The 13,577-nt window shown below is 44.8% G+C and overlaps 1 protein-coding gene across 1 annotated transcript in view; it reads left to right on the top strand.

Annotated features, from left to right (window-relative positions):
• Ift172 (intraflagellar transport 172) overlaps positions 1-13,577 on the top strand; it is a 40,848-nt gene that overhangs the window by 10,709 nt on the left and 16,562 nt on the right. Inside the window, exons 13-18 of the mRNA XM_087907414.1 lie at positions 118-221; positions 379-464; positions 4,826-4,938; positions 5,626-5,793; positions 9,839-9,975; positions 10,172-10,279. Of these exons, the coding sequence (XP_087763540.1) occupies positions 118-221; positions 379-464; positions 4,826-4,938; positions 5,626-5,793; positions 9,839-9,975; positions 10,172-10,279 (716 nt within the window). The remainder of the gene's footprint in view (positions 1-117; positions 222-378; positions 465-4,825; positions 4,939-5,625; positions 5,794-9,838; positions 9,976-10,171; positions 10,280-13,577) is intronic.

The raw sequence follows: 13,577 nt of genomic DNA on the forward strand, positions 1-13,577 counted from the left end.
GGATGGGGAGACTGCAGGTAAAGGGTGGGGATGAAACAGGAAAAGACAGGGAGAGGTCACCTGAACTACAGTGCCCCTTCCCCCACTTCTCTCCACATCGCCTCCATTCTTCCCCAGGTGTGCATGATCTTCAATGCTGGAGAGCTGACCCTGGTGGAATATGGGAGTAATGACTCCTTGGGTTCTGTACGCACTGAATTCATGAACCCTCACCTCATCAGGTAACTGAACTCTGGAAATCCAGAAGGATTCCTTTGGGACTTCTAAAATGTGTGTCCCCAGATCAGGCTAAAAATGTTATCCCGTGTGGTATTTCAGAACCCTCGAGAAGACCCTAGCTAAGCCCATTTTACCTTACCTTGTTGTTTCATGTTTCAGCGTCCGTATCAACGAGAGGTGCCAGCGAGGAATGGAAGATAATAAGAAACTGGCTTATCTTGTTGATATTAAGACTATTGCTATAGGTAAGATGCTTTTATAACTTTAGTACTGACACAGATACCTGTATTGCACTTGTGTATCATGGGATCGTATTCAGTGATGAAGCTGAAAGGCACCAGGTAAATATGTAACCTCATTTTTACAGTGTTAGAGGAAATGTTTAAGTCCCTGTGGGTATGCCTTCTTTATGAAGTGTCTGGCTATGGATACATTCATGCTCAGACCTATCAGAAGGCCTGTCCATAGAATTACCGTGTTCTCTCGTCATATATCTTAGGGTCAGCAAGTTGTGAACAGCAGAGAAGAATTATCAGCAAATTTAGGAATTTTCCTGTTTAGACATCATTAAATCCTAGACTCTTTAGAACTGGAAGGGCTGTATTTTTTATATTTATGTTATTAGTAACCCTTATTATTAGTAACTAGTAACAATAGAAACATAATTTGCGTTTCGCAAGTGTTTCATTTATGAATCTCCACTTTATGATTTCTGCCACCAAACGTTCCAGGCATGGCAGGAAGAACTGAGGCTAGCTTAGGATCGTGCAGAAGGTAGAGAGACGAGCATGCCACATAGTGTGTCTGTAAGGATGGGGCTGGTGTCAGCTACCCTGTTCGTACTTACTGCTCTGTGAGCTTACCAAAGTTACTTCGTCTTTCTTAGTGTCTTCACCCACAGAGTGAACGAAGATGTCAGATAAAGCACTCAGATCCTTCCCTGCCACATAATCGTTAATAAATTCCAGCTGCTGATAGGCATGACATATTGTTAATACTTGCTTACCCATGCCTAGCTCTGTTAAATCTTAACGTTTTGTTGCATTTACCATTTAGTTTTTTACCTCATCTCTTATTCATGTGGTGCGGGAGAATTATCTGTATTCTGTCAATCATGTATTTTAATAAAACGCTGATTGGCCAGGCAGGAAGTATAGGCAGATCAACCAGACAGGAAGTAGAGGCGGGGCGATGAGAACAGGAGTATTCCAGGAAGGAGGAAGTCCCTCCGCCACTCCTGCGCAGACCACCGAAGAGGCAGCATGTAACTTGCCCAGCTGAGAAAGGTACTGAGCCGTGTGGCTAACATAGATTAGAATAATGGGTTAAGATAAGTCATAAGAACTAATAAGTAGCCTGACCTAATGGGCCAATCAGTTTATAACCTAGTGTAGACTCTGTGCTATTTTCTTTGGGAATTGCTGGCTGTGGGGTACTGGGCAGGACAGAAACCCCAACAAGCCAGCCCCTCATGTTACACTCATGGGCATTTAGAGAGAGGGTTTTTTGTTTGCTTGCTTGCTTGCTTGTTTGTTTGCTTGTTTGTTTTGGTTTTTTTCATTGTTTGGTTTTATTTTATTTTATTTGAGACAGGGTTTCTCTATTTAACCCAGGCTGACCTGGAACTCACTCTGTAGACCAGACTGGCCTCGAAATCAGAGAGATCCACCTGCCTCTGCCTCCCATGTGCTGGGACGAAAGGTGTGTGCTGCCACAGCCTGCTGAATATTAATTTTTTAAAGGTTTATTTATTTTAGTTGTATGGATATTTCGCCTACATGTAGGTCTGTGTGCCATGTGCATGCCTTATGCCATTGGAGGCCAAAAGAGGGCATTGGGATCCCTGGAACTTGGTGGGTGTGAGCTGCCATGTAGGTGCTGGGGATTGAACCTGGGTCCTCTGGAAGAACAGTCAGTACTTTTAACCACTGAGCCATTTCTTCAACCCCTAATTGTTTGGGGGGGTTGTTGTTTGGTGTGGTTTTAATCACATTACTGCTACTTGCCGAGGTCCACGCTTAGAGCAGAATTGCTGAATCATAGAGGAGCAGCTGTGCCTTCAGCCTCACTAAGAATCTCCCATTGCTCTCCAAAGAGGACGATCAATGTCTGTTCCTCTCCAGTCAGAGTTCCTATTTTTCCACATCCTCTCCAGGACTTGAAATGCACGGTGTGTGTGCAATGCCATTTCATTTACTTATTGATCACTTGGATTTCTCTTCTGTGACTTCCAATTTCTCATCCCTTATGCATTGTGAAAGTCAAGTGGTCTCTTTGTTAGAGATGTGAAATTCTTACGTATATAACCTCTGATGGTTACTTACATTGTAGATTTTTTTTTCTGTATGTGTGACTCTTTTAGGTATCTTTAGTATTGAGACATTTAAAATTTTATTATAGTTATTTATGTAATGGAACCAGTTGGGGGAAGCATGTATGCCATGGCACTCAAGTAGAAGCCAAAGGACAACCTGAGAAGCCGGGCAGTGGTGGCGCACTCCTTTAATCCCAGCACTCAGGAGGCAGAGGCAGGTGGATCTCAAGACCATCCTGGTCTACAGAGCGAGTTCCAGGATAGGCTCCAAAGGTACACAGAGAAACTCTGTCTTGGAAAAAAAAAAAAGACACACTGAGGCGGTAGATCCCTCCTTTCCACTGTGTGGGTCTAAAGGATCAGACTCGGGCCCTGTAGCACACACCTTTAAATATTAATTGAAGGGCCAGTGGGATGACTCAGCCTCTAAAGACACCGGTCCAAGCCTGATGTCTCAGGCTGAGTCCCTCAGGAGAGGACCGACTCCTGCAAGCTGTCTTCTGACTCCCACCTGCGCTCCTGCAAAACAGAAACAAAGAGCTAAACATGTAATTAACTAATTCTTAGTTTAAAAAATTGAGTCTAGGGATATAGTTCAGTGGTGAAGTGCATGGGAGCCCTGTGTTCAATCACCAGTGCTGCCAAAATGATAGTAATAAAAATTGCTGATTTTTGAGGTCTCATTTAAAAACTTTTCCCCATATTCCCTCCTATATTTTAACATTCTTAAGTTTTGCTTTCCATCTGGAATTTATTTTTGTATGTGATGTGGGTAGGGTTTTAACTTTATTTTTTCCATCTGTTTAACCATTTACTGAAAGCCCACTAATTTGTTATACCATCCCTGTCATAAATCAAGCTTTCGTATACATATGGGCCTCTTCTTAAGATAGTTTCCTATTTCATGAATATTACATTTCACATCTGAGCTCAGAAATGCAGGTATCTGCAGTGGGAATGATATGTAGGCCAGGAGGCCTAATTCTCGTGGTGGTGATAACTCTGAGACCTCAGACCCGTCCATTTGCTTGGGCCGCAGGGTTCATTTCAATATATGTAAAATGATAATCGGTCCTCTGAGTCACCGGTCCCTTTTAATGTAATGAAAATTATAGACATTTCCCAAGAAAATGCATATATATCAAATTATATATATAATTTCAGGGTCCCTATGGGGTCCTGGAAGCTCTAACATGACTTGGTTTGGTTTGGCTTTGGTTGCTGTTTTGTTTTTCAGTGTTTGGAGGCAGGGTCTCACGTTGCCCTGACAGGCTTTGAATTCCTGGGCCTCTTGTCTCAGACCCCTTGGTACTGGGATTTTAGGGATGAGTCACCATGTCTACTGTCATAATTTCTATGTCTCCAGGTTACCAGTCTGTGTGCCAGCTGGTCCCATTGGGCATCCTCCTGCCTCAGCCTTTTTGCCTTGTGCTTGAGCTCTGGGTGTGAGCCACTGAGCTTCACTGAGCCTAGCTCTCCTCAGAGGCTTCCTTCTCCATTGTCTCACTTGTGCATCCATTGCTCTAGTGACTCCTCGCAGCCAGGGTGACATCACCAGGTCACTTCACTTATCAACTCTCTCTGGTACTTAGTAACACGGTCACCCTCTTTCACTGTCTTTTCAAGACAGAGTCAAACGAGGCAGCTGGAGCTGGCCTACATAGAAGGGCTTGTCTGCCTCAGATTTCTGAGGGCTGGGTTATAGCATGTATCACCATTTCTCCATGGGATCCTCTATCTAGTTGCCTATAAAGCCAAGTAAAACATTTATAATTCTAGACAAGTTTATTGACAGTATTTCTCTGTGTAGCCTTAGCTGTTCCTGACTGTCCTGGAACTCTCTCGGTAAACCAGACTGGCCTCAAATTCACAGAGACCCACCTGCCTCTGCCTCCTGTGTGCTGGGATTAAAAGTAGGCGCCACCACACTTGGCAAGACCCAGGGTTTTTTTTGTATTTTTTTTTTCGAGACAGGGTTTCTCTGTGGCTTTGGAGCCTGTCCTGGAACTAGCTCTTGTAGACCAGGCTGGCCTCGAACTCACAAAGATCCACCTGCCTCTGCCTCCCAAGTGCTGGGATTAAAGGCGTGCGCCACCACCACCTGGCTAAGACCCAGTTTTTTAAGCATCTTAGAAAAATTGTGCAATATTGGTCATTTGTGGTCCCCATTGATATCCCTGAACTGATAAAATATTCTTAAATCCCAACATGATTATCAAACCAGCCTTCTAGAGACCAACTGCAGCCCTCTTCATGGAGGGGTTCGCTCTTCTTACCATGTCTTCTTTGCAGTGGATCTGATTGGCGGCTACAACATTGGTACTATCAGTCATGAGAGCCGTGTGGATTGGCTGGAACTTAATGAGACTGGGCACAAGCTTCTCTTCAGGGATCGGAAACTTCGCGTGAGAGGGGTTACTAGGGTTTTAGGCCTGGGCTGGTCCACAAGCTGTTACCAGGGACTATGGGGGCAATGCAGGACATAAGTTCTTGGTTCCATATGCCATTAGCATAGCAAAGTGGACCAAGGATAGTCTATACCCTGTCAGAAGCTGTGCTAGGTACCCTGACAGACTGTTTACAGGCTGTGTCCTCGTGAAACTGCTTCCCCTCCTCAGGTCCAGCTGCCCTTTGCCCAGTCCCACTGCCGCAGTGTGCTTCAGCCACACTTAGCTGAAGGCATGGACACTGACTCCAGCAGCCCTTCCTAGCACTTACGCAGTCTCTTGTCAGTGTGGCATCACCAAAAGTTCATTTTTCTTGTGATGCTTCATTCCAGTGAGAGCCACACACACTGCAGACTGTCAGCTCACTTAGTTTTGTTTGGTAGCCTTACCTGTTAATCTGGCCCAGGGTTACTCTAAGAACCTATACTCTATAGTCTGACCTTTACCTTACCATACCTTGAATTAGGTTGTAACTTGTTTGGTCATCTCATACTCGACCAGTCAGGATATACCAACTTAGCACAAACTCCAAGGGCTGGCAACTCAACACATAACTGACTGGTGGGTCATTTTACCGTGGGGAAAATGGGCAGAACTAAATGACATCACCATACGCCCTCCTAACTGTGCTGTCTCCTCCTCCAGCTGCATCTATATGATATTGAAAGCTGCTCCAAGACAATGATCCTCAACTTCTGCTCCTACGTGCAGTGGGTTCCCGGGAGTGATGTGCTGGTAGCCCAGAACCGAAACAGCTTATGTGTGTGGTACAACATTGAGGCACCTGAGAGAGTCACCATGTCCTCTATCAGGGTATGTTGGTACCAGGAGGCCCAGATGTGTCGCTCTAACTCACTAGCGCTCCAAGGAGAAGTATGTGAGACCGTGTGGTGTTCTCTACCCACCACCCACAATCGCTGTGATAAAACTGGCAAGCGAAACGTTCACCCCCCTCCCCATACTGGCCTGGCCTCCAGAATTATCCTTGCTTGCGTTTCCTGACCTTGTATTGCATTCCTAGAGATGAGGCCACATTCCAGTGGCCCTGGGACTATATGAAGTCACCATATGGCATTCTTTGTAGTCTAGAACATAGACCCCAGTAGGAGGGATGGTTCCATGCCATCATACTTGTCCTTGTTCTTGGCCATTCAAAATCCCTCCTTTTTCAAATTTCACATCAAACATTCTTTACTGTCCCATCACAACACCACACACACACTACACACACATCCTCCACACACACACCACACACATAGCACGTGCACATACACACACACACACACACACACACACACACCACACCATATACACACACCACACACATACCACACACATATGCAGGCCCTTGAAGGTTCAAGTTAGCTACCATGTAACTTTCTCTCCCCACAAATAATATAGGACCTTGCAAGGCTTTGACTTTGGTTACCTCTCTTTTTTCTTTGTTGAACAGTATTTTCATTCTAACCTTTAAATTTTTAAATTACATTTATTTATTTTGTGTATTTGTGTATGCATCTATGGAAGCCAGAGGACAACTTGTGGGAGTCTGCTCTTCCCACCATGCAGGTCCTGGTAGTGAATGCAGGCCAATAGGCGCCTCTACCTGTCGAACCTTCTCTCTAGTTCTTAGTGCTAATTTTCATTGTTGCTGCTGCTGCTGCTGCTGCTGCACTGGAATCAAACCCGGGCTTCAAGCACACTGCACAAGTATTTACCACTGTGCTTCCAGTAGTAAAGGGTTTTCTTTAGTTTTGATGATTTTTTATTTTGTTGTGTTTTTCTTTTTTTGTGTGTGGGGGTTTTTGTTTTTGTTGTTGTTTTATTTTGGTTTGGTTTTTGGGTTGTTGTTTTTTGTTTTTTGTTTTTTGTTTTAGAAAATATTTATTTATTTATTTAAGAAAGGAAACAAACTATCTTTTTTCATTTTATATGCCAATCCCAGTTCCTACTCCCTCCCCTCCTCCCCTTCCCCTGCCTTTACCTCCTAAGTGCCTGAGTGCTGGCATTACCGACCTAGGCCATCATGCCTTGCTATTAAGATTTTTTTTTTAACTTCCAAAATGGGCGTCATTCATATTCAATTTCTTGTTCTTTCTCTCCTCTCCTTCCTCCCTGAATGACCTGGAACTGGAACTTGTAACCCAGGCTGACTTCCCTGAGCGCTGGTATCACAAGCACTGGCCACCGCACGTGATTTATGATGTTATTACCTTGTATGGACAGAACTTAGATTTCCCACCAGCACATTTCTTCCTACTTTTTCTTCTTGCAGTGTTGGTCTCCCGTCAGGAATTATTTTTCTGCCTGGAGAATATCACTTAGAAATCCCTTTGGTGAGGGTCTCTTTAGTGGAAGATTATACTCTCTCAGGTTTTGATAATATGAAAGTAGCTTTGTTTAGCTTTTGTTCTAAAAACACTTTGGGACTCAGTACCCAACTCCAGACTGACAGCTAACTTTTCTTAGCTTTTTGTAACATGTTACCCCAATAGATAACTTGCATGTTGTACACATGTGTGCAGTGCCTCTGAGGCCAGAAGAGGGCACCAGATCCCTCAGAGCTGGAGTTACAGGCCACTTGCTGTGAGTGCCTATCTTGGGTGCTGGGAACCAAGCTCGGTCCCTCTGCCATAACAGTCAGTGTTCTTAATCTCTGAGCTGTCCACTCTAGCCCCTTTGGTTGCTCCTAAAACCTACTTTTTTTTTTTTTTGGATGTTTTGACACTTGACTACAATTATTGTACATAGTATTTTTCCTCATGAAGGGGTCTTGCCATATAGCACAGACTGGCCTCAAATTTCGGGATTCAGGCTGTCTTCCTGCCCTGCCTTTTTAGAGGCAGGGACCGTAGTCACAGGCCACCCATCGGGTTAGAGGGTTTGGGGGTTGTTTTTGCCGTGGATGGCTAGTGACTGAACCTGTGCATTAGAAGTGAATTCTCTAGTCTGAGCTGTACCCCGGCCTTTTTACATGAATTTAAATGATATCCCACGCAGCATATGTTGTGTTTCATGTAGTTCCAAACACACATATCGCGCTCAGTCTTGGGAACTTCTCAGCCACTCTCTCGGAATGCTGTTGCCATTCTCCCGGGAATTCTAACTCAGTATATGCTTCGTTTCTTGTTCCGTCTTGTTTGCCTTTCCAGCTTCTTCTGTGTCTCCTGCTCCATGAACATTCTAGATGACATCTTCAGACCCATCCTCAGCTCACTGGCTCACTCTTTTCCTTGTCTGCTGCTTATGCCACAAGAGGAACTTGTCCTTGTTCAATGTCACAGGCTTCACTCCGATAAGATTTGATTTGATTCTCTTTCCAGTGTGCCCAGCCACTCCAGTCTTTCCTTAGTTAATTTTCCATGTCATCTTTATCTTCAAATATGTAATATTTAATTTTATTAAAAAGCATTATCTATAACTGCTATTTTTAATATCTAAAATGCTTAAAGACCTAAAATTATTGTTTATAATTACAATTTATTCTTTCATACTGGTTGTGTTATATTGCGTGTGCTTGCACACATACACCCACATGTCACTTTGAAGGCAGTCTCTACTTGTTTTCCTGCTGAGATGGTTGTTTGCTTCTGTAGCAGTCAGAATCCATGTTAAGGCTGTGCTCCACTTGCTTTGGTGCCCTTTGCTACAGAATGGGGGGGAGTTTACTCAGAGACTCTGACTCAGCCCATCCACGTGCTGAAGGGCCCAAGGCTCATTTTCGGATTCATGTGTTTGCCTTCAGAGTAGCACCCCCTTTCCCGCTGCTCAGATTTTAGCTTCTTGGCCTTTTCTCTTCTGTCTGTTCTTTTTTTATATATTTTTTATTTATTTATTTTGGATTTTCGAGACAGTGTTTCTCTGTAGCTTTAGAGCCTGTCCTGAAAGCCTGTCTTGTAGCCCAGGCTGGCCTTGAACTTACAGAGATCCTGGGATTAAAGGTGTGTACCACCACTGCCCAGCGAAAAAATGTCATTTTACTGATTTGTTTTGTTTTGTATGTCTTTTTTAATTTTTTAAAAGAGGGATGGGTAGCATAGAGGTGGGGAACATTCTTAGTGATTTTTGTCACATGAACTGAGCAGTGCATGAAAAGAAAAAGTATGTTCTGGGTTTGGGTTCAAATTGTAATTTAACTGGAGGACCCTCAAGAATATCTCAGTCTGGGGCCTGGGAAAATGGTTCCATGGATAAGGGTGCTTGTTGCCAAGCCTGATGACCTGAGTTCAGTCTTCAGAGCCCACATGAATAGACAAACACATGCTAAATAAATAAATGTGAAAAAGTAATTATATAGATATATATTACAGGGTTTCTCTGTGCAGCCCTGGCTATCCTGGAACTCACTTTGTAGACCAGGATGGCCTCAGACTCACAGAGATCCACCTGCCTCTGCCTCTTGAGTACTGGGATTAAAGGTGTGTGCTACCACTGCCCGACAAAATAATACACTTTAAAAAGAATATCAGTCTAAGAGTTGAGAAGATAACTCATTTGGTAAAGTGCTTGCTGTTCCAGTAGAGGGACCTGAGTTTGAGCCCCAGAACATTCAGCAAGAAAGTGAAGCATTATACACTTAAATCCCAGAACTGGAGAGGCAGAGACAGGAAGACCCCTCGGGCTCAGCCCACCTTACTTGGTAAATTCCAGGGCCAACCTGAGATCCTGGTTCAAGAAAGAAAGGGTGAAAGCAGCTGAGGAATGACACCCGAGCGTGTCTTCTGGCCTGCTCAAATGTACAAGCACAGTCATGTGGACACACGCAGTCACACGAGCACCCACAGTCTGTGCGTGCACACACACCCCTTAGTCTGTTTACAACTGAAGAACTGGATGCCACTCTTTGTATACTGTGCAGGGTGATGTTGTAGGTCTGGAGCGAGGTGGAGGGAAGACAGAGGTGATGGTGACCGAGGGTGTGACGACTGTGGCCTACACCCTGGATGAGGGCCTGATTGAGTTTGGAACAGCCATCGATGACGGCAACTACACCCGGTGAGAGACTGCTGGCAACCAGTGTGGTGGTGAGCCAATGTGGGCATAGGGGACGCCTGCAGTGACCGCTCAGTGGGGCCCTGTAATCATGGGAGGAGCCTTTCTTTCCCCCTCCTGCTGTCCTAGCAGCACCAGGGTTCCTCTCTGCTCCTTGAGATCCTGCTTCACTCCTGTGCTTTCTTCCCTCCCTCTCCAGGGCAACAGCCTTCTTGGAGACCCTGGAGATGACCCCAGAAACAGAAGCAATGTGGAAAACCTTGAGCAAACTGGCCCTGGAGGCAAAGCAGCTCCATACTGCTGAGAGGTGAGAGTGCTTGGAACTGAATGCTGGCAACTAGGAGGCCCGTGGGTAGTCACCTATGGGCTGCTTCTGTCCTGTATGTGGGCATTGCTCCCCACACTCCCCACCAACAGTATGAGCCTCCCCAGTGCACTTATTGCAAACACCCTCCTACTCTAGATCAATATCTCTTTTAAAAAATAGTTTTAAATTCTGTGAGTAAGAATGTCAATGTGTGGGTTTGTGCACATGAGTGCCAGTGCCTGCCAAGGTCAGAAGAGAGTGTTGAACCTCCTGGAGCTGGAGTTCCAGGCGGTCTTGAGCCACCTTGATAAAGGTGCTGGAACCAAACCCCAGTCTCCACAAGAGCAGTCCACACTCCTGATTGCAGAGCCGTCCCTAATATGAATATGCCCTAATGTTTTAGCTTCTCCTTTACAAAGCTCTCCTTTAACAGGTTGTTTCTTGTTTGTATTATTCCTGTTTATATATTTAAGGTTTTTATGTTTTTAAGATTTAGTTACTTTGAGCTGGATGTGTTTTAGTCACTTTTCTATGACTGTGGCAAAACACCGTGACCAAGGCAGCCTATAAAAGCAGCACGAAATGAGCTTACAGTTCCATGGGGTTAGAATCCATGATGGGTACAGTGCAGGCATAGCGGCCTGGACAGCTGAGAGCTCACATCTTGGAACCAGCAAACACAGCACTGGAGATGGCAGAAAGCTTTTGAAACCTCAAAGCCTCACCCTCACCCCTTCTCCAACAAGGCCACACCTCCCAATCCTTTCCAAACAGTTCCACCTCCTGGGGACCAAACCTTCAAACATCTGAGCCTGTGGGAGGCAGTCTCATCTACACTGCCACATGTGTCTGTGTGAGGGTCCATGTGTGGGTATGGCCACATGAATGATGGTCCCTGCAGAGGCCAGAGGTGTAGGATTCCCCTGGAGCGAGAGCTTCAGGCAGTTGTGAGCCTTCATATGTAGGTACTGGGAATTGAACTCAGGTCCTCTGCAAGAGCAGTACACACTCTTAACCACTAAGCCATCTCTGCAGCCTGTCCAAGCATTTTAAACGTACCTCTGTGTCTTTCCTGGGTGTGGCACAGAGGTAATGAACACATTTGGGACCTCAGATTCCTTGATCAAACGTTGGTTCAACTTTTCATCTTGTATACACTTAGGTCATTCATCCTTTCCAACCCTGGGATTTGGTTTTCTTCATATAAACTGGGGGCAATGATGACAGCATTTACCACACAGTATTAGAAAGGAGAGTGCTGAAGGTAATGGTGGTGAAGAACAAGAAAATCTGCAAAAGACTTAGATGTAAGGGCTCAGTAATGTCAGCTGCTTCCCAGAAACAGTTTGAGCTTTTTCATATACACTCCTCCTCCCTCGACCCCATGTAAACTGCTGCAAGTCCTACCTTGTCTGTCTGTCTGTCTGTCTGTCTATTTAGCGCTCGCTCTCTCTCTCTCTCTCTCTCTCTCTCTCTCCCCTCTTCGCTCCCTCTCCCCCCTCTCCCCCCTTCCCTCCCTCTTTCTCTCTATCTATTTGTCTACTTTTTACCTTTTAAGGTGTATTTTATTTTTACATGTATGACTGTTTTGCTTTACATAGGTACCTATGTATGCCTGGCACCCATGGAGGTCAGAAGAGGGCATCAGATCCCCTGAAACTGGAGTTACAGATGGTTGCGAGCCACCTTGTAGGTGCTGGGAACCAAACTCTAGTCCTCTACAAGAGCAACAAATGCTCTTAATTGCTAAACTGTCGTTCCAGCCCCAGTCTTGTTTTTTGTCTTGTTTTTTCAGATTTTGTTTTTAAGCAAAGTCTTGTGTAGCCCATGCTGGCCTCAAATTTCAGATATAGTCAAGAGTGACCTTGGAGTTCTGATCCTCCTGCCTCTTCCTCTCTGTGCTGAGATTGCAGGCTTGCACTGCCTCGCCTAGTTTATTCAGTGGTGGGGATCAAACCCAGAGCTTAGTGAACACCAGAGTGCTCAACCAACTGAGCTACATCCCAGCCTAGGTCTTAGTCTTCACACATATTCCAAGTCTGATATCTGGCTTGGCCATACAACCACCAGTGCAGACCACCAGCATCTCCCACCCTCAGTCGTACAAAAGCCTCTTCCTTAGCCTTACTGATGTTAGCCTTGTCCTTCAAAATCTGTCCATCACACAGTGGGGACCCACAGTGTAGACCAAGTTGACCTCAAACTCAGTGATCTGCTCAGATTCCCCAGTGCTTAGATTAAAAACCTGTGTCATGACATTTGACCTACTTTTTTTTTTTTTAACTAAGGGGCTAGAGAGATGGCTCATCAGTTAAGAGCACTGGTTGCTCTTCCAGAGGTCCAGGATTTGATTCCCAGGACTCACCTAGAAACTTATAGTCTTCTGTAACTCCAGTCCATGTGATCCAATGCCCTCTTCTGGCCTTGGGGAAAACCAGGCATGCATGTGGTGTACAGACCACATGGAACATAGACATATATGCAGACAAAATGCCCATACACATAAAATGAATATTTTTTAAACCATCAATATAGGACCAGCAAGATGGCTCAGTGGTTAAAAGGTCTTGCTGCATAAGCCTACTACTGATGAGCGTTCAATCCCCAGAACCTACAGTAGATGGAGAGAATCAACTCCACATGCACAGCATAACACAGGCATGTCTGCATTCACACACATGTAATACATACACACAAACAATAACTAAAATAATTTTTAAGACAATCAATTAGAGGCTGGAGAGATGGCTCAGTGGTTAAGAGCACTGGCTGCTTTTCCAGAGGTCCTGAGTTCAATTCCCAGCAACCACATGGTGGCTCACAACCATCTGTAATGAGATCTGGTGCCCTTTTCTGGCATGCAGGCATACATGCAGGCAAAATACTGTATACATAATAAATAAATATTATTTTTTTAAAAAAAGACTATCAATTAGAGGCCTGGGGCTTGCCTAGCACACGTGACGCCTGGCTTTGATCCCCAGCACCACATGTGCAAGGTTTTATAGCACATGCCTATAATTTCAGCATTTGGGAAGTGGAGGCAGGAGGATCAGAAACTCCTTGACTATATAACGAGTTCATGACCAGCATGGGCTACATGAGACCCTGTACATAAAACAACCACCATAAACCCGCTGTGTTGTATAACTGTTTTTGCCTAGAATTTTCCCGTAGTTTACTCTTATATTCCATATAAAACCTAGAATGCTTGCTGTGGCCAGGGGTGCAAGTATTTGCCTCTGCTTTTTTCTTAGGCCAGTTATCTGCTCGTCCAGGAGTTTCTAGCCACATCGTA

The sequence above is a fragment of the Myodes glareolus genome, chromosome 6 (assembly GCF_982192425.1).
Source record: "Myodes glareolus chromosome 6, mMyoGla1.1, whole genome shotgun sequence".
Classification (NCBI taxonomy): Eukaryota; Metazoa; Chordata; class Mammalia; order Rodentia; family Cricetidae; genus Myodes; species Myodes glareolus.